Source organism: Sylvia atricapilla, chromosome 11 (genome assembly GCF_009819655.1).
Source record: "Sylvia atricapilla isolate bSylAtr1 chromosome 11, bSylAtr1.pri, whole genome shotgun sequence".
Lineage (NCBI taxonomy): Eukaryota > Metazoa > Chordata > Aves > Passeriformes > Sylviidae > Sylvia > Sylvia atricapilla.
The window spans coordinates 12,262,841-12,283,768 of NC_089150.1; the positions used below are offsets into that span (position 1 = coordinate 12,262,841).

A 20,928-nucleotide genomic window follows, 5' to 3' on the forward strand; every position below is an offset into this window, starting at 1 on the left:
TAGAGACGGACCCAGTACATGGCACTGCGGAGCCGGTTGTAATCCAAGAGATGCTCAATGGGACCTGAGTGAACAGGAGTAAAGTCACTTGGAGACACAGTTAAAAATCCTGTACAGTTTCTTATGGTGTTTAAAACAGGTGGTGGCAGAGCAGCCTGTGCCTGCAATCCATAGCAGCTCTGCACAAAACCAGGCAACTACAGCTCAAACCTGCATCAGGAATACGAGCAGATACCAGCTCCTGACAGAATAAGGTGTTTTCTCACATTACTCCACAGTGCTCAGTACAGCTCCCCATACAGGTATCAAATACAGGGAGCCACCAAGTAATTTCAACATTTCAACTTCCTGCTTGAACATTGTCTCCCTTTTCCAAGCTGCTCCACTTAGAAGGCCAGAGGAAACAGCTGCAAGGAGGAGGGGAATTCTCAATACACAGGAAGGAGGTAGCAGAGCTGAGCTGCTTAGGCAAGTTTTTTGAGAGGAATTTGTCCTTGGCCAGACAGACATGCCAGAGCAGCACAGGAGATCAGGTCCCTTCACTTCCTTACATAAACCACCCTGACCCCAGGGTAAGGACACCTGGCAGACATGGGGCCCGCACCCAGCTACAGGACTCCCAGTCTTAGTCACAGCTCCACAACAGGCAGAGGTGGGAGGACAGCCAGCAGCTCATTGGCACTGCATCTCCATACCTGCAAGTCTGATCTCATGGCAGATATGCCTTGGCACACCTCATGTGCAGAGGCAGGAGGACACCACTAAAGAACCAGAGTGGCTTAAGGAGTCAGGACAGACACATGAAGTCCTCACCTGCAACTCACTTCCACTCAGCTCTCGGCCCCACCTTGTTTTTTAAGTGTGTACTGATTGTCAACTATCTCACCAACTGCTGCAATTGCTGGGCATTTGTCATAAATATATTACTGCAGACATCTCTCACCATTCTTGCATCAACGGCCTAAAAAGATCAAACAAGAAATTAATGACTCTGCCAGCAGATCTACACTTCTCAAAGTTACAAATTAACTGCTGCCATTACATATCGAGATCATTAAAAGATAAAATCAGACCCTTGGGGCCATCTGCACCAACTGCCCAGCTTTGCCTGCAAGGATGGCTAACGTCCCTATACAGTGCCTGCTCCCATGGGTACAGAAGACAAGGCCAAAATTGGAAGTCTTCTAAGGGACATAGTGGCTGCAGAAACTACACAAACTAGGTGTGGGACACCGCTAGGAAAATTGTTACAGGAATTTCAGGTTGTGCTGCTCAACACACCTGTACACCCTCTCTCTGGGATGGACTGACTCCAGACACAGGGACACAGATACGCTGTGTCTAAGCCAGAGATTCTGACATCAGTGGCAGCAGGATAACCACCTGGACAGACTCCAGGCAGTCTGATTAAGGGGTAAGTAGGTCATGTGTTACTGCAGCAGACTAAGGCCAGACAATGCTGACACCAACCATGCTCAAGGTATCCCAACCAAAACAAACGGATACCTACAGAAATCCTGGCCTCCCACTCCTCCAGAGGTATATAGCGTCCGTAGTGCAAGAGATGGCTTCCAATATTCTCACACAGTCGTGTGGTACCTGGATGGTGAAGATATTGCATGGTTGATGCACCAAGAAGCCTTCCAGAATTGCACAAGCCTGATCATCAGCCAAAGCACAGAGTAGAATCTCTAAGCATTAAACCCTTTGCTAAATGAAGCACAGTCCTAATTCCCACTCTATGCAGCTCCAGCAGGAGCTACACAATACACAGATTGCTTTACTCATCTCCCAAAGTGTTACAGGCAAGGCAGACCAGTTGGAGGACCTCAGTTCCTAGGTCACCAGGCAGTATGTCACTCCTGGGGACAGAGCAGGCTGGGGTCAGCTGCTTTGACAACATGGAAAAAGGAGTGTGGAGCAGGAAAAGGAAGTTTTGCCCAGTGCCTGCCAGCAGAACTGCAATCTCTAGCACAGGTCCTGTTCCCCAGGATAACCCAAGCAGAAACCCTCTGAAAGCTGCAGAGTGGTCAATCCATAAACGAGAACATACCATCCAGCTGAGCCACCATGGCATTTCGGAGATAGTTCTGGCTCTTGTCACCTCTGACTCTGTGGCACTAGTGCACAAACGCATCCTGGAGAAAGCATGGAAAGACCAGAAAAGTTCTTAAAGGTTTGTCTGCTCATACAGAAAGTGAATTCCTCCCTTTCCCCAGCCTCCTCAAAAATAAGCCGCTATCAACACCGCTTGTTGTATGCTGACATTCATCCTTGATTTCCACAGAGCAGCAGGAGGCAAGAGCTCCAGCACATAGGCAGGGGACTCAGCCAGCAGGATACATGCTGAGTTACTCAGAGGTTCAGCAGCCCCACTGCTGGTTCTGGCTTGCCCAGCAGGCCCAGCAGCACATGCCGTGCATCACCTATCAGTGGAGAAGGAAGGCATGTCAACCATTCCCATGCATGGCAAGCTGCTATGGAAACTGATGCTGAAAGAACAAGACAGTTCCACAGTCTGTTTGGACTCCAGCTGCTATACCCTTTCTGGGGCAAGGGCTCACTCCACCTGCTCCACACAGAATGACTTGTAGCTCAGACGTAGCGTTGAACCGTTACTGGTCCATGGACACAATAATATGGACGGCCAGAAGGCTCCCAAACACTGGCATGATTGCAGAAGCAGGTCATTCATCAATCACAACACAAGAGCCTGAGCAGCAGGAACTTTGCCTGCTTTGCTCAGGCTTAACAAGACAATGGAGACAAGTCTCTTGGGCGCCTAGAAAAGCCTTGTCTAAGGAATGATATCACTTGTATATAAAACCCCCAAAGCTTAGTGCTAATACTTGAAAGCATGAACAAAAGACCTGAGGAGCTCAAAGGAATTAAAATAGCTCCTCAAAAGCCACATTCTTAGAGATTTACAGGATCACTTAACCAGAATGCAAGTTACCAAGAAGTTCATAAAGACACAGCTCTCTGTAAACTTAATATGCTCCCCCAGCAGTTCAGTCTCCCACAAGAGGCTCAGATCTTGAACAGCATCTTGGCCAAGCTGTACTTACCACTCTCTCTGAGCACAAAACCTCATATCATCTATGGAGAGAGGATCAGAAACAAAATGGAAACCGAGAGAGGCCGGTGTCAGAGTAGGAGGGTTGCACGGCTCGAAACTGTGGCAGAGATTATGCTCTACAGCAAGTGCAGCCAGCCTGCTAGACTGATTCTGTAAATAAGGAGATGCTATCAGCCATTGCACTTTCAGCTCCTTACAGCTCAAATTCTTTCCCACTGAGCTGTTTTCACAAAGATCATAGACAAGACAGTGGAACACTTTGCTGAAGGACAGCTTATTTAGAGGACTCATGTGGTCAACAGATGAGAATCACTGCTGGAAAAAACACAGACAATGGCCTAGGAGTCCATCCAGCAGAATAATTTTTTTCCCAGCTGCAGATGAAAGCTGGTATGCTTTTCACCACCATAGGAGTGGGAAAAAATGGGAAGGACAAGTCTCCAGCAGCAGGGATTAGCACAGATCTTATGGCCAGGCAGATTTCAGACGATAACGGATGCTCTGCTGAGTTCCATTTGTTCCACAGCAGTAAGACAAGCTTGCATCAGAGAGATTTTCTCTCCTGCTTCCACCACCAGCCTTACTGAGTGGTCATCTGTGACGGGTGGGAATAAGCTGCTGAGAATTCACCAGCTACACTCTTCCATAAAAGGTTCAGTTAATTTGCCAGCATCACCTCTCAAGAACTGTCCTGGATTAGCCTTGATCACATTTCTATTCTACTTTCCAGGCTCCTAACCCCTTCACAGTTGGAAGTTTACCATAACAGCCTCCCCTAAAGCATATCCACCTAGGGTCTCTGTAACACTTCACAAGAAAAGGCTCCAGGCCCTCCTGTTGCACTCCCAAGACTCTTACCTTCCCACCTCCAAAAGTGCGGTCATAGCGCCCTATGACAGCATTAGCACATTGAGGACCACGTTGTCTGGGTCAGCCCATCCTGGCCCCTCCACAGCAACAGCAATATGGGCAAGGGGCAGACCTCATCTCTGGCACGAATCTGGAAAATCACCAAGGAGTGGGGGAGAATTGCATGAAACAGTGTGATCTGTCTGCAGCCTGCTGCAACATCAGGCTGACAAACTGGGGCATTTGATGTTATTCCAGTGAAATGAAAGAATCCCAGGCAGTTCTGATATGAGTTTTGCAGTAGATCACATGAGCAAGAGCCTCACACTCCTAATGGATTTGGGTCCCATCTAAAAGCCAACACATGGCAATAAGCCCCAAGAACAGAATATGGGAGCACTACCAAGATGGTGCATCATCAGCTTCTCCGAGACACAAACAACTTTTCCACTGGGAAGAAGCTGTAATTTTTCACATTCATTCCACATATGAGCAACAGCTGCTTGGTTTTGATGGGGACTGAAACAGCTTTACCTCACTCCCTGTGAAGCGACAGCGCGGGAGGGCAGGCACAGAATCCCCCTTGTATGCAAAAGGCGCCCCAGTGAAGTGTGCTTAGCTGCATCTACCAGTTCTCTGTGGGAAATACCTGGCAAGGATAAAGAAAGAGATTTCTAGTCTTAAAACAGACTAATTTACAAAATTATCTGATTTTACATTAGTGATGTAGACAAGTCTGATCACACGCTTGAAATACTGAAGCTTCCCAGGATTATAAAGATCTAGAACTTACCTCCAGCAGCTGCCAGGACCATACGAGGTGCATTGAAGTGGGTATCAATATATGAAGCCAAATCTGCTCGAGTCAGCTTCCTGGAAAGAACATAGAGACCAGGAGCATCAGCATCTCCAGCTCTGGAGGAATAAGAGGCTTAGGAGAATCAAGTTCACAGTGCAGACGACAGCAGGGACTGTCTTTGTTGTGGAGTAACAATGCTTTTTAGAAGCAAGACTGCACTGTGTACTGTGTTTGCCCTGTGCTCTAACTCTAGAAGACAAGAACAGGAACCAGTAGCCAAGATGGACAGTTAGACTTCAATACAGACTGAAGGGTACTAAACCCAGTCACTGAGCTAACACAAGGCCACTGCTTTAATGAGCACCCCTAGCTCTCTAATTTTTCTAACAAAGTGAGAAGTATGGAAGAAGGTTCAGATTGCTCCTTCCAACCTCAGGAAGGGCTTGCATGAGGTGGTTCTAAGAAAGTGTAGCATTACACTTTCACTATGCCAGTGGGGAAAACACAGCCAGAGCACAAGGAGAAGCCCATGGGCTCAGATCACCTCCATGTAGACACTGTGCAGTCATCACGCCCAGGAAGCAGCAGTCATGCTCTCAACAGACTGCACCCATAGGCTGTGCAACACACTCAGCCTGTTGCTCACTTGATGTTCTCTGTGGTCCCTTCACAGTGTGGGCCAGCGCAGTCCCCTGGTAAGCAGTGGCATGAAGGTAATCAAAGGTGACATCTGCCAGGTTGCTGTCCATTTCCTTCAACTCCTGAAGGATGATGCCACGCTCCTTCTCGATCTGAGAATCCTCCAGCGCACAGTTCTGCACAAGGTCACTCAGAAGCTCTACAGCTGCAACACAATTCCTGTGTTAGCATCCTACTGCCTGACTGCTACCCAGTGCTGCTGAGAATAGATGCACAGCAGTGAGCAAAAACCATGCTGGGGGAAGGCATATGTGACATAACAGAGCTGAGTGCTACCCATTCCCAGAGCATATGGGAAAAAACATACTTTGTTTTTAGCAAGAAACCAAGTTTGCCAAGCACCCCTACAAGCAGAGCGGAGGCAACACCTGCAGAAGGTGAAGTATGTCAGAAGCAGGTACCCTTCTAGACACACACTGAATCCTTACAAAGAGTTTGTGATGCCTACAGCACAGCTCATGTCTACAGTAAGGCCCCTCTACTCAAATCACTGCCTCTGCAAAAACTGACCCAGAGAAGGCAGCACGTGGCAGTACAGAGCACAAAGGGGCACCTGCAAGAGCTGCACTGAGGACTCCTCGCACAGCAGCTGTCACTAACCTCAGTTGCTAGGCTCCATAAAACAACCACAAACTAGTGAATCCCTCCTGGGAAGACATGCAGCCAGACATAAGTAGAATTCTTGGTTTAGGGACCACACAAACATATCGCCTTGAAGCACCACTCACTGCATTGCTCTCTCAGCTACCAAACCAGAACCTCCAATTACTGCTCAGCTTAACTTCATTCCCTGGTCTGTTGGCAGACAAGATGCTCGGCGGCGAGAAACAGAAACACATGCACTTACTTAACCTCCCAATCAGACTTGCTCCGGCCATCCTACCTTTGGGCATGTCCTTGGACAAGGCTTTCATGTAGAAGGCATTTGCTCACGGGAGGTGTACCCATTCAGGTGAGCACCCCAGGACTCTCCACTTCCTTTCAAAGGCTGAGCCAGGACGCTTCTTTGTGCCCTGAAGGAACCAGACAGACTCAATTATGAAATGAAACAAACTCCCCTTTAGGTCAGAATTAAAGCAATGAAAAAAACAATACAGACCTATAGAGAAACATCTGTCATGTGATTCATAAAAGCCAAAGGAGGTGCACAAGGCAAGAGATTTAATACTTGGCTTATTTCCTATAGTTAAAGGATGGCTGAGGTGTATTTTGAAAGACCAACACAAAGTTCCAAGAAAGCTTGTGTTCATTGAAACACAATAAAGCTGTCTGAAAATATAAGGCTGTCATCACCAGTAACCAACAAAAACTCAGGCAGGGAAGCAGACAACCTATGCTGAGACAACAATGTTTGAACAGCACATCCCTGAAAGTAAACCAAGAACAAGCCCAAACCAAAATAAGCAGGTTTCTGCCTATCCAAGCAGTGATATACAGAAGAAGACAAACAGAAGCAGAAGACTACTTCTAATACAGGACCCATCTCTTAAGGAGCTAGCCAGATGTTGTAGCTGCTTATAAAAGACACAGGCTGAGCTTGACCCAGCAAGTCCCATGCTTAGATGTCTTCTGCCCTGTTCGCCAGACACCTACATAATTTGAAAAGCAGGAACTGTAGCCTCTGAACTTTGCTGGACCAGTTAGAAAAGCAAAGAATAATAAATGGCTACAAGAAATGCTACTTTGAATTCTCTGTGCTAACCTGAGGAAACACGCTTCCTAACACAGTGCTCTATGTGTGTTACACTTGTTACTTACACTATTTTTCCTTTAAGAGGAAAAATCAGAAAATAGAAATTAAGAGTTATATTTAAATTCATGCATGCTGGAAGTTGCTGCACATTCAACCAATGAGCACCACATGGACTAGACGCCTTTTTAGACTTATTTTTATACTGGTCTGCAAAGACTCTAGGACTCAGATGACCTGATTTACACCCCTCTTTCAACAGCCACAGCCACTGAACGAGATGACAATGTACAGACAAAACACTCAGGGCAGCTCTGTGCAGAACTAGCACCCATCCTTACCTTAAAGGCCATGTGTTCCATAAAGAAGCCGGCCCCCATTGGTCCTTTGCGTCTTCATAGCGGCTCCCAGCCTCGATCCACAAACCCACCTGGCAGCAAAAACCACCACCGAGTACCAACATTAGAGGAAGAAACAATCAGCATTCAACATTACACTAGAAGAACCAAAATGAGAACAAACTAGCACTCTTTCCTGCAAATATTCTGGCTTTTATCCCTCAGCCTCACCAAATCTGGTTTTGCCACGTAACACTTTTACTGATCACTTACTGCTCATACAAAAACTGTAAAAAAACTGAGCAAATTTGTAGAGCACAAAAACTTGTCTAAAGACAATACAACACCAGTCTGGGCCTCCTACTGCTATATTAATCCCATCTGTTCACAAAGAGAAGCAGTGGGGTCTCTGTCAAAAGCACTGTTTTAGAGAGGAGCCTGTCCCTTTTGGAAGACCAGCTGCAGGCTAGGCAAGGCTGATTTTTTTCAAATAAACCCCTAACTTATTGCTAAACTACCGTGCAGGTTGGTTGATTGGACTCCACCGAGGCTACACGGAGGCCGTTGTCCAGGGTGGTGACCTGGGTCTCAGGGATATTCTGGAGTGTCTGGGCATAGGTGGCAGCACTCGCTTCCTCGTAGAAATCAATAAAGCTGCCTGTAAAAATTAAAGGCTGTCATCACTACTAACAGACTGATCCCCTCGGAAGGGTCGGGAACTCAGAGGCTTGAAGAGTGAGAAACCCCAGGGAAAAGCCACACGAACCGGTCACACTCCAGTACCGAGGCGGAGGGCGGACAGCAATCGGCGGCAAGCCCGGCAACTGGGTGACAGCGACAGTCACCGCCGTCCCCCTCCCGCCCGGCCCCGCTCGGGGGCCCGGGGGCTCCCACAGCCACCGCCTCCCGGCCCGCACCGCCCGCCGCGTCCCCGTGACCTTCCCGGCCGGGGCACGGGCGGCTCCGGCAGCCACTCCGCACTACGGGACCGCCCGCGGCCCGGCCGGGCTCCCCCCCCCCGCTGCCCCCGCGGGGCGCGGTGACTCACGGAGGGGCGCGGGCCCCACAGCAGCCCCCGCGCAGCCGCGCTGCCCGCCCGGCACACTGAGCGCGCCGCCATCTTCTCCTTCCGCACCGAGCGACAGAGGGACGGCGGCGCGCCTGCGCACGGGCGGCGGGGCGGTCCGCGCAGCGGCCATAAGCGCGCCAGAGCGGGCGGCCAGGCTGCGCCCCCTGGTGGCGGGAGGGCGCGGCGGCGGGGGCCCCAACCGGGGGGGGCGGGGGGGGGGGGAACCCGGAATGGGGGCATGTGGGAATGGGGGAACCCGGGAATGGCGGAACCCGGGAATGTGGGAACCCGGGAATGTGGGAACCCGGGAATGGCGGAACCCGGGAATGGCGGAACCCGGGAATGGGGGAACCCGGGAATAGGGGAACCCGGGAATGGGGGAACCCGGGAATAGGGGAACCCGGAACGGGGGAACCTGGGAATGGGGGAACCCGGAATGGGGAACCGGGAATGGGGAACCGGAATGGGGGAATGGGGAACCGGGGATGGGGAACTGGGAATGGGGGGAACCGGGAGAGTGGCGAGGACAGGTCCTGGGGAATGTGGGTCCGTGGAGTGAGCATTCCGGGAATAGGGATCCAAGAGAACGGATTTCCTGAAATGGGCATCCTGGGCATTCACGAGAACACAGGAGGGTACAATCTTTTTTTTATTCTTAAGCAGCAGTGAAACCAGCAACAGGGCTAACTCTTTAAAAATAAAAATTAACACAAGTCCTCCAAGGAGTAATTCTTGAAAAAGACTAAGGCTTCCTTTCGTATTTAAAGGCCTGGAATATTTAGCTTTGGAAAATCATCTCACAAATGTAACTGCAGGAGTATCCACTGTTACTATAATTAACATTAATATGTATATAACCTTTAGTGAGGATCCATCCTGTGATGCACATTGGGTTTTATAAGGAGAGGTGTTGTTGAATGGCTTTAGTGAAAAAATTCTTAAATGCACTCTGAATAGAATTAGGATCCCAAAGAGCAAGTATTTCAGAAAAGCCTGAGATATTGACTTTGATGAGATCCCTTCTAAGAGGTTCACTTAAAGGACTCAATACACCATCCAAATATTGGCAGATTAGTCAGAGGAGAAAAGCAAACCTTTTTAATGGTCCTTTGGGAAGACAGAGCATGCAGGGAATTTGCAGCTTGGTCTATTGCTTACATTCTAAGAAAAAGTATAAATACTGAAAGTATTTTAATATTCAGTATTAAGTACTGAGTATTAAATACTGAAACGGCCTATGGAAGGTGAAGTGATGGTGAATGTGAAAGTGCAGTGCATGGCAGTCTCAATAAGGAACCCATCAAAGCCCTTTAAATCCCAACACACAAGTTGTGAGTTGGCAGCCACTTTTTACCAAACACATTAAAATGCAGATCACAAAAAGAGGCCATTAGGTCAGATACAGTATGAAGCTGTATGAAAGACAAAGCAGCTAAGAGCATCAACCCTGGTAAAGGTACAAGAAATGTCAGTATCCTTACTGATATTAGAAATTTGCAACGAGTCTATGAAAATTACAAACTAGGCAAAAGAAAAGGGGACTGATGACTGCTCTGGCATATGGCTTCCTAACAGAGATTTTTAAAATGTAAAGATTGTATCATCCTTTAATCTGAAGGAAAGTGTTAAAACAACAGTAAGGAAATGGTATCAAATTCTAGAAAGACTTAGGGCAGCATACTTATAAACAGAAATGCCACTGATACACTGAGAAAACTGACACCAATGCAGCAACATTATACTAAACCCCAAAAATGTCCACTGCTTCACTTCATTAATATCCACTCAGCAGCTCTGCAACATTTCCACTGATCCTCTTCTTTGCAAACTACTAGTTTCTTCAGTGCCAAGATTTTAGGTAGATGATCTTAGAGATACAAATCTAAGCCCTTCAAGTCAAACATATTGTGGAGACAAAATCCTGTCTGAGATGTTCAGTCATTCCATTTTTTAGACAGACCAAATAAAAGTAAAAGCAAACTACAGGATTTTGTACTTACTATTACAAAATAGGTGCAGACATTGGAAAATGAACTAGCAGAAAATCAGCATAAATGAGACTTGAGGCAAACAACCCTTTGAAGAGAATAATGGTGTGATAAATAAAAACAACACATTTCCAGGCTGTCAAGGTACTTCATACGTCAGAAAAAGCTTGAGAGCAAGGTCTTAACTAATGGGGAAAAATTAAAAGAATCCCAAGAAAAACATGACCAAAAATTCTGAATGATATGGGCAACTGACTTGTTTAAAACTTCAGGAAATCAGTGACCAGTGATTTAGATAGATGATTAAAGTAATTTGCAGGTAATTTGTTTTTGTTTGGAGTTTTGTGGTGTTGTTTAGACGTCTATGTAAATAAAATCTAAACCTTACAATGATCAACAAGAGGTTAGCAATTATGATAGTGATTAGTTCACAGGGCAAGTACTCTCTGCACCTTACCCAGTCACAAGAGTCCATAAAATTATTCTCTGGTTGCTTGTTTGCTTTGGCATACATTATCTTGATCTTAACAAAACATCAACCATTTTTCTACTATATCACAGCTGTGAGGGATTAATGACCCATTTTTAACATTTTCCTTGCTGGTTTGCCCATTGATTACATACCAGTGTTCCACATATTCTACTCACTCCCTCTTTTTTATTTTTTCCCTCCTCTTACCAGCTACTGTCTCTTCATCTTGGGGCGTTTTTTGGATTCTTTCACTTTTTGGGATTTGTGGTGTATAAGACTGATGGTTCTACTTTACTAGAGCTGGGTTTTTTGAAGAGGCATTTTTTAAGAGACCTTTCACTGCCTTTCTCCTGAGTAGGAAAAAAGCAGTGAAAGGTCTCTTAAAAAATGCCTCTTTTTTCCTGCTTGCTAAATTTTTGTATCATTTTTGATTTAACTTTAAATGTGCCTTAGTACTAAGTACTAAGTTCATACTAAGTTCCAGTACTAAGTTCATAGCTGGTTACGACAATCCAAAATTAAAGCATACAAAAATTCCCTGGTCTTCAAGACAAGGTTGACTTATACTGGTTGATTCTGAATCTCCTTGTTTCTATATAGATATAATAATAATAATAATAATAATAATAATTATTATTATTATATGCTCATTAGCACAATACTGAACCATTAACTAAGCTTTCACCATTTAACAGTAAAGTTACTAGTGCTTTTAACAAATCATCTACTATGTAAGGGCCATGCTCAGTATAAATTATTGGACATTTTACATGACTAATTGCATAATTATATGCAATACAATGCAGTGTGCTCCTAATAACCAGAAATGAAGACTCTGTGACAACGAACAAACCTAACTTATGTAAGAGTAAGTGAATCACAAAAATTAGCATGTGAAATAAATATTTAATGCATGTCTGGAGAATATGAAAATAATACAAAGCACCCGAATATTAACATGCATTAATATATAAACATATATATGCATTAAAAACATTGTAAAGGAACTAATGCATTTAAAAATCTACCTTTTTAATTTTGCAGGAAAAAACTATTTATGCTATATATTTAGCATAAATAGCACTGGTGCTAAAGCTTCCTTCCCTTTTCTCATTACTCTGACAGCTGGACTCTGTCCCTTTATCAGTATCTGAAAGATATGTATCTACGTCCTCATCCTTACCATAACTGCCCGGTATTTCCAGGATTAGAGGAGATCTGTCACAGTCATCAAGTTTCCAGTTAGATCTGCAAAAAGCAATTTAATTTCTGTTTCGGTACCTCTTCCTCTTCAAAAAAACCTAACACTGGTAAAGTAAAGTAGAACCAGTCTTACAATTTATGCAAGCCCAAAAAGCTGACACAGGCAGATATCTAAGCTTCTGTTAGCTGCAGACAAGGAATGTAGGTGTCTTGGGGACAAATTTCAGGAGAAAACGCACTGGAATCAGTGTTTCCGCTAAAGAGAGCGGCCTTCAACAACTCCCTTTTCTTCTGCCAATGAGAAATGGATACCAGGGGGTAAAATTGTAAATAAAAAACTCTGTTTATTTAAAAAAAAAAAAAAAAAAAAAAAAAGTGCTTGTAAGGCACAGAAACAGGGGGGGGAAAAAAATGCTGGATATTGAGATGTGAAACCAAGCTCCGCCCCGCCCCCGAAACCCGATAACAGCCCCGTCGCGGCTGCGAGCGCGTTCCCGTTGGTGCCGGGGCGCTGGCAGCCGGCGCTGGCTGCCCCCGGCCGGGCGGGGCGGGGTGTCACTGCCGGCCGTGCGGGCCCTTGATCCTCCCCCGGCCCCAAGGGCCCCGAGCGGGTGGCGGGGAGAAGCGGCAGGAAGGCGCCAGAGGGAGGATGCCGGGGAGCCCACCTTCCCAGCAGTGCCGGGGTGTGGCCCCAGAGTGCCGTTATTGAGGAAAGGGCATCGACACCAACCCTGAGAAACACCACATAGCTTTATTCACGACGCCAGCGCGCTGCTGGGAGCGGGAACCCTTTTACCCCTCCACTGCCCCCCAAACCACACGTGGCCTGCAGGGCGGGCCCGGGCTGGGGCAGTGTGGGGGCACCCGGCGGCCCCTCGGCACGACAGCCAGCAGCAGCTCCGTCCAGCAGCAGCCCCATCACGGCAGCTCTCATGGCCAGGGCAGGGCCCCAGCACCGAGAGTCCAGAGGGGCTGGGGGGGATCAGGGCATCTGCGCCCCAGGAACGGTGAGTTGGTGCCATCAGGGTGGCAAAGCCTGCCCGGTGCCTGCCCGGCTCCTGTGGGAGACGTCTTCCTCTGGAGGGGCTACATTCTGGTGCTGTGGTCCACCTAAGGGGGTCAGAGAGGGAGAGGTTGGTGTGGCTGCCCTCTCCATCCCCATGCTGGGGACAGCAAGGCTGGGTGCTCACCGAGGCCTGGTGCCGCTCCCTGCTGATGTGCACTACGGCGTCGTGCACCGAGGGGAAGAAGGAGTGCTTGGTGATGGCCGAACTGAAGAAGTTGCCTCGCTCCAGCTGGGCCAGGACGGATACTGTGTGGAGGGATAAGGACTAAAGTGATGGCACCTAGCTGAGCCCCCTGCCACCCACCCAGAGCAGCCTTCTCCTGCCCCCTGTGTTGTGAGGGACACCAGGGTCACCACCAGAGACCAGCTTCAAGACTCAGATTGGACCCATGGGACAACCTGCAGCACTTGTCCCCTGGGGAAACCCTGGGGATGGGAGCACCATCGAGGGACCCCCTAGGCTATCAGCTGTGTGCCAAAGGGCTGGCCATGCCCGGCCAGGGTTCATGACTCTGCAGATCCTCCTCACCCGGGCAGCTGGCAATGAAGACGTCCACTTCTATCTCATGGAAATCCCTGAAAATCTGCAAATGGGAAAAAACATTTTACCCAGGAAGAGTGATGGGCAGCAGCCATCAGGGCATCCCACAGGGCCCCAGAGACACCCTCTGCGAGGCAGCTGTCTTGCCTGCTCCCCAGCCCCTTACATTCTTCAGGATCTTGATGGAGACAGTGTCCACAAAGCTGACAGGGCTGAAGTCCAAGATGACGGCGTGGAAGCTGGGCTGAGGCAGCCCTAGGCTGTGCAGTGTGGGCTCTGAGGGCACACTGCTCTCTCCCGCACTCAACTCAATCACCGCCAGGCCTGGACCATCCTCTGCGTTCTGAGGAATGGAAGGAGACCTGGCGTCATTGCTCCAGGCCTGGCAGCACCCTGGTCATGGCAGTGTTCCCCATGGCTCATCTTGGTGAGGGTCTTTGGCTGTATGAGGGCACAGGCAGTGGGTGGCCCCGGCAGTGGGTGCCCCTCTCAGATCTTCACCCACTTTTGGGCCCTTTTCCAATGTGTCAAAATCCACCCCTCTCCCCAGCACCACTCTGCAGAGCCAGGCTCATTAGTTGGCACCAGGCCAGCCTTTGCTCTTCCTCTTAATTCTAATTAACTTGCCAAAAGGTTGATGACTTGGCAGCTCCAACACATAATCATTAACAGCCTGGCTTTCCCACCAGCCTTGGGTGTGACGCTGTGACCCAGTTCAATCCCAGTGCCCTTCTCACCCATTGACCCTAAACTGAACTGGGAACCACATGGGCCACCAAGCCCCACCAGTGTGCTGACAGAAGCGTCAGAGCCAGGGAGGGAGGAGGTGCAGGATGCCACTGGAGGGTGGTCCCCTGCATCAAGGAAGCACCTTTTTCCTCTTTGCCTTTTCCTTCTCCAGTTTCTTCTGCTGTTTATTCAGCTTCTTGAGGGCCTTCTTCTTCTTCTCAATCAGGCGGTCCACATCAATGCCGCTCTGCAAAGCAATGTGGCCTTGTGTCCCCAGCTTTCCCAACACCACCCTGCTGCTGTAGGCAGGAGACACAGGAAGCACTCTGAGGCTGGTGGCTCTCCTACCTTTTTCTTCAGGGCCTCAGCATACAGCTCCACGTTGGCAAAATAGACAGTGGAGGAAGAGCGGAAGATCTTCACGCCAGGAACCTCCTGTGCCTGAGGGCAGATGAGGAAAGTGCTACCCCAGGGATGGAGCCACCTTCCCCATTTCTCTCCCCACCATCAAAATGCCCCCTTTTTCCAGTAAGCCACTACTGGGGTTGCTTTGAGCTGCCCACTCATTGCAGGCAGCTCTTCCCCCACCCCTGGTGCTGTTACCATTTCGTATTCCATCACATCCCTGTAGACATCAGTGTTGGAGATACGCCCCAGGATGGAGTAGTGGGGGCTGCAAGGAGCAGAGCAAGGGTCTGAGGTCACCACAGGCTCCTCCTGCCCTCGAGATGTGGCACCAGCCCCAGCCCCAGGGTACTTACAGCTGGGTACGGAAGATGACTGTAAGCAACCCAAAGGCCACCGAGGCTGCCAGGCCGATGTCCAAGTTCAGCAGAAGGGTGGCTATGAAGGTCACAATCCAAACCAGCTGGAAAGGGGACACAGTCAGCTTCAGCATAACCTCCCCACTGGCACTCGCAGGCCTCAGGGAGGGTGGAGAAATCCTCTCCAGGAACAAGAGCACAGCCCAGGGCTGGCCAGCACCTTACCAGGTCCACCTGGTTGGACTTCCAGAGAGTGCTGAGGTCTTTGAACTGCTTGAACATGCCCTTGAGGTTGACAATGATGATGGCAGCTAAGATGGCCTAGGAGAGAAATCTCTGTTGCTATAAGGAAGCTGAGGGCAAATCTGGGGGCAGCTCTTTGCTGTTCCCCTACCGTATCACCATGCCACAGGTGTGGGATGTGACAGAGGCTGTGGGACTAGATGTACCTTGGGCAGGTCCCGGAAGAGCTCTCCAATCTTCAGAATAGTCACCAGGATGACCAGGGATGCAATGACACCAGCTACCTGAGCAGAAGGAGAGTGGGAGGCAAGGGGTGAGCCTCCACTGCTCCCTGTGCTTCCTGCCCCTGGCTCAGCCCTGGGGAGGAAGGCAGCACTGCCCAGACCCACCTGGCTGTTGCCCCCTGTGCTCTCCTGTACCAGGCTCCTCGACATGGAGCAGCTGATGGCAAAACACTGGAAGAAGCCTCCCAGGAAGTTGCAGAGACCCAGTGCAATCAGCTCCTGCAGGGACAAAGCAGTGGCAGGGGAGCACCATGCTTTCATGTGGCTGCAAGAAGGCAAGATTAGCTTTTACCAAGGTGGGGACCCTGTGCCTCAGAGCATCACCTGGTTGCTGTCCACTTTGTAGCCATGTTTCAGGGCAAAGATTTTGCCCAGGGAGATGCAGATGGCGTAGCCTACCACAGCAATGGCAAAGGCATTGCCCACCACCTTCCCAAAGTAGCTGACGTTAGGGGGCACAGGTGGTTTCAGCCTACGTTCAAGAGAGAGATGGGGCTCAAACAAGGGTGCTGTGGGCAGCACAGTACCCTGGCACAGCCCCCTTCACCATCAGGCCCTGCTCACCCACTGGGGATGTTGCCCACCACAGAGATGCCAAACTTGTCATTCAGGTTGACCCCATAGGAGATGCCGGTGGAAACGATGATCTGGGGGAGAATGACTGGAGTGAGGCAGGGTCTTCCTGCACAGGGACTGTGGTGGAGGAAGAGGAGGAAGGCACAGCACATGCCCTGGAGCTGCACTTGCCAAGGAACCTCATCCAACTTCTCCCCACCCTAAAGGGGACAGGGATACACCAGGGATTCCTGGCTGCATCCCCACAGGAGGCTGGGGCAGCTCTGGGTACCGTGATAAGCTCGATGGGGATGGGCATGGGCAATTTGGCGGCGAACTTGTGGTTGAGCTCTTTCACAATCAAGATGACCACCATGGCAATGATGGAAGTCACCAGGGTGCCAACATTGGTGTCTGGCAGCTTCTTGCAGAGATCGATGACGGTCTAGAGAACACAGGAGGAGGGAATGCACTCAGGAAAGCAGATGCCTTCCCAGCAGGTTTTTGGAGGCCTCTGTGTGCCCCAAAGGTGAGCACCAGGGGTCCTTGGGTGCCAGCAAGCCCCCACTCACCTTAAACAGTGAGAGCGGCCCTGAGAACTCGCCCTGGGAGACTCCAAAAACATTTTTGAGCTGGGAGACGAGGACGTGCACAGAGGCAGCAGTAGTGTAGCCACGCACCAGTGGGTCTGAGAGGTAGGTTACCACAAATCCAAACTGCAGGAGGCCCAGCGCCACCTGGAAGAAGAGATGGCAGAAATGACCCACAGGTTATGGTCTCCTGTTCTCTGCTAGACTAGGCTGGGACCACCTTACCTGGAAGATACCCGTGAGGACAGTGATGGTGGCCACCAGCTCCACCCGGGCAGCATCGCGCAATTCCTCATTGACTGTTGCATTGCTGCCGTTGACAGACTCCAGGAAGTTCTCACTGGGAGCCAGGGAGTCCGTCAAGCTCCCAATCATGACAGAGATGACAGCAAAGGGACCTGAGAACAGGTAGAGTGTGGGCAGGGAACCCGAGGTGGGCACCTGGACCTCTCTGGGAGGACCTCTTAAGGGGTCAACTCCTCCCTCCTTAGGCCAGGCTCAAAGCACACACATTATACTTTGGCTCTGGCTTGGCCAACCCCCTTCTTGGTGGAGTAAAGTAAAGGCAAGAAAGATTCCCCCAATTGCTTATGTGGTAATGCTGTGCCATGGACATTCTTGCTCCCTCCCCACCATTGCTGTGCAAGCACATGGTCCCTCAGCTCACCCACGGAGTTGTGCCTTGACGTTCCGAAGAAGAAGTAGAGGAAGACAGGGTAAAAGGAGGAGTAGAGACCCGTGACTGGTGGCAGCCCAGCCAGCAGCGCATAGGCAAGCCCTAAAAGGTGGAGCAGGGAGAAATGTCACCATCAGCCAACCCCTGGCCACCCTACCTGTGTGGAGGCCCTGGCAGCCTGGGCATGGCATCACTCACCCTGGGGCAGGTGCATGATGCCCACACTGAAGCCAGAAACAATGTCCCCCAGGAGCCAGTCCTTGACAGGGTAGCGGGGCAGCCAGCGCAGGAAGGGCAGGAAGCGGAACAGCAGCGACTTGGCAGCAGAGCCCGAGCATCTGCAGGGAGGGAGCAGGAGCTGAAGTTGAGCACAAGTGCAGGGGGCTTGGGGACATCAGTGAGGGCGGATGGGGCCCCGTGGGAAGCAATGGGATCTGTGGAAGCACTGGCTCCATCCACTGGAGCCTAGTGCCCCTCCAGGAGCAGAACAGCATGGGGACTTGGGTATTTGGGCATAGGGAAATGAACCCCCAGGTCTGCAGCTTCCTGTGGTGGTGGGGCTGGGGTGCAGAATGCCTGGCAAGATCCAGGCACATCCCACTGGCCACATGGTCTTACCTGGTCTTGTGGAGACAGCCACGCAGAGAGGGCTTGGTGGGAGGTTTCCTCTGTGCCATCTCCTCCAGTTCAGCCTCACTCAGCACCTCGCGGGGCACTCGGTGGCTCAGGGCCATCTCTGCTGCCATGCCCACCTGTCTCTCCAGAACGCCAGTCCACTGCAAGGACACAAGGGACAGCTCAGCCACATTCCCACGGCCCGGAGCAGACAGTACCCCCCCAGCCTGGAGCCCCTCCTCCAGCTCCACTTGCCCACGGACCATCCCATCCTGGCCAGGTGGGCAGGAATAGCCCTGAAGATAGGCACGAGCTGTGTTTTGGGAGTCCTGAAGCAGCAGCAGTGGCTCAAAATGGAGAGTAGTAGGCAGTCAGCAGGTGGGCAGGGAGGGAACTGAGGCTTCGGCGATCAGTGCTGCCCACTCCTGCCCTACAGCAGCCCCATCCACCCCACTGGAATGCATAGGTGGGGTCTGCCAGCAGACCTGCCTCGGGGGGGGGGGCTCCCCCTCCCCCTGCCCACTCAGGACCCACCTCTGTGCCAACCACCTTCCCCTCCATGTACTCCAGCAAGGAAGGGCAGTGGGCCAGCACAGCTGCTGAAGAGAACCCCAGCCATTCCACAGCCCCATCTGCAGACTTTGTCCCTGCACGCATGAGGGGAGCAGGAATGTGAAACCCTGGCAAATGTCACAGATCACACCATCTCTTCAACAGTGCCTTCCCTTGACCCTGCAGTGCAAAGCAGGATGAGCCTGTGAGCAGAGGAGCTGGGCTGGGATGGTGAGGCTGAGGAATCCCTGTACAAATCTACAGCTTGTCCTTACTCAGGGCTCACTCTGAGAGCTGCACCACACAGCCGGCAGTCTGCTCAGTCTTCAGGTGCTCACCCGCTTGCAGCTGGACCCATGATCCCCTCACTGGGTGCTCTACCCGGTCCTAAGGTGCTCATCCACATGCAAATGGACCCACAATCCCCTCCCTGAGTGCCTGGGGCTGTGCCAGCCTGAGTCCCTGTGCTACCCCCAGCCCTCCTACCTGCTGTGCTCAAACTGGAGCCACTAGTCAGGTGCGTGCTCTTCTTCCTCCTATTCATTAAAACCAGCCAGTGATCTTTGAGGCACTGTTCACTGCCTCCTGCCCTGCTGAGAAGCTGCCCCACTTCCCAAGCCCATGGATGCATAGCACCCACCGTGCCTGGTGCCCTGGTCTGCTGGGTTCTCCAGCTGTGGCAGACCCAGCACTGTCACCACTGTGCCCAGAGCCATCCCATTCTGAGGACTGTCTGCTAGTCTCAGCTCCTGGTCTCCAGCCATATCCAGGATGCTACCATGCCTGACCACCCATGCCACATGCAAGGCAGGGGGCTTCTTACCACTGGGCACAACCTGGTGCCAACCTCCTGCCAACGGCTGTGCCCCCACGGCTCCCATGGATGTCCGCTCCCCAACCCGTGTCCTGGAGCAGGAGCTGTGACCAGGACAAGGAGGGTTACCCGCAGCCTCAGGGTATTTTCCTCAGACCCTTGCTTACCTGCTGGAAACAGGTGTGCTATGCTCTGTGGACTACCCTGGTCTCACACAATTCGCAGACCCGGCTGTTATCTTGTTCCAAAGGTCCCCCGTGGGCACTAATAGTCCCACTGAACCCATCAAACCTCCCTGGGCTTTATCACAAGCTAGAATTGGTTGCAGGGAATTTCTGAGTCACTTTTGGCCCGGGCCCATGAGGACACGGCAGCGGAAATCCAGGCTCCAATTCTGACTGGCAGCAAGGTGTGTTGTGAAGGCAGTGGGCAGGGCCAGGCATTAGAGAATCCTGGGTCCTCTGGATGGTGGGATGGGGCTGAGAAGTAGCAGGAGTGGTGACATTCAGGATCACAATCTCTGGAGCTGGAGCAACTTGTCTCCATCCCTGGTGCCTGGTAGGGTCAGCCTGTGGCCACCTTGGCTCTCTCTGTGGTGAGCACAACCCAGCTTCCACAGCTTTCAGTGAGGCTTAGCCTCTTCCCTCAACCCATCCCTGGTCCTCCCTGTCCACCCTCATGCCCATCAGTTGTCAGGTGAAGGCATGTCTAACACAGGCACGCACATACCACTGCTGCCTCCTCATTTATCCACTCCCCATCATTTATTCATTCCCCCAGCATGGAATAAGAAGCCATCACAGGGCTCCTGCTTGGAAGCAAATAGCACTCAGTGTCTTTTACTGCCTCCTTATCACTGCTCCCTGTCCCGGTCCATGCCATTCCTTCCCGCACTCCAGCCCCTCACCCGCACCCCAGGCTGGTCACTGTGCCTGTGGCCCCTCCTTGCCACTCCAGGCCCCCACCAGCTCTCCCTGGCCCTCACCCCCCAGCCAGCCTCTGGAAGGGCTGCAGACAGGAGCACAGCTTCTGGCAGTGCCAGTGCAATTCCTGGAGGCTGCTGTGGACTCAGCCCCCACCAGCTCAGGTGACAGAGGCCGTAAGGGACAGAGGGGTAACAATTGATGGCGACCCTTGCTCAGGGCGCTGTGGATCAGTGCTGCCCTTTGCTCACCTGCTATCTCCTCTTCAACAAAAGAGGAGGGATGGAGGGCACCAGGATCATGCTCAGCCTCCCCTCCCCACACTTCCTTCTCCTTGCTGGCAGCCAGCTTGACTCTGCTGAGGTCATGCAGCCTTTGGAAAATGGATCT

At 51.0% G+C, this 20,928-nt stretch overlaps 2 protein-coding genes across 2 annotated transcripts in view; both read right to left on the reverse strand.

Annotated features, from left to right (window-relative positions):
• The window catches only part of COL7A1 (collagen type VII alpha 1 chain), a 31,150-nt gene extending 22,497 nt beyond the window's left edge, over positions 1–8,653 (reverse strand). The window contains 21 exon segments of the mRNA XM_066327091.1: positions 2–64; positions 887–925; positions 928–961; positions 1,511–1,599; positions 2,054–2,092; positions 2,095–2,138; positions 3,069–3,229; positions 3,938–3,987; positions 3,990–4,066; positions 4,449–4,542; positions 4,545–4,577; positions 4,722–4,801; positions 5,374–5,398; positions 5,401–5,571; positions 6,310–6,351; positions 6,354–6,399; positions 6,401–6,439; positions 7,458–7,493; positions 7,496–7,546; positions 7,973–8,112; positions 8,503–8,653. Coding sequence (XP_066183188.1) covers positions 2–64; positions 887–925; positions 928–961; positions 1,511–1,599; positions 2,054–2,092; positions 2,095–2,138; positions 3,069–3,229; positions 3,938–3,987; positions 3,990–4,066; positions 4,449–4,542; positions 4,545–4,577; positions 4,722–4,801; positions 5,374–5,398; positions 5,401–5,571; positions 6,310–6,351; positions 6,354–6,399; positions 6,401–6,439; positions 7,458–7,493; positions 7,496–7,546; positions 7,973–8,112; positions 8,503–8,653 — 1,504 coding nt within the window.
• A 4,265-nt stretch (positions 8,654–12,918) lies between these two features.
• SLC26A6 (solute carrier family 26 member 6) lies at positions 12,919–18,406 on the reverse strand. Its single transcript, XM_066326691.1, has 19 exons — positions 18,253–18,406; positions 17,833–17,972; positions 17,626–17,736; positions 17,184–17,356; positions 16,941–17,105; positions 16,661–16,813; positions 16,378–16,460; positions 16,138–16,285; positions 15,919–16,032; positions 15,736–15,813; positions 15,512–15,607; positions 15,284–15,390; positions 15,126–15,195; positions 14,871–14,963; positions 14,665–14,769; positions 13,960–14,136; positions 13,782–13,836; positions 13,377–13,498; positions 12,919–13,296 (listed from the first exon to the last, which is right to left on the reverse strand). The coding sequence occupies exons 1-19, from the start codon at positions 18,378–18,380 to the stop codon at positions 13,273–13,275; spliced, it is 2,142 nt and encodes a 713-aa protein (XP_066182788.1). The 5' UTR covers positions 18,381–18,406; the 3' UTR covers positions 12,919–13,272.
• Between the last annotated feature and the right edge of the window lie 2,522 nt (positions 18,407–20,928).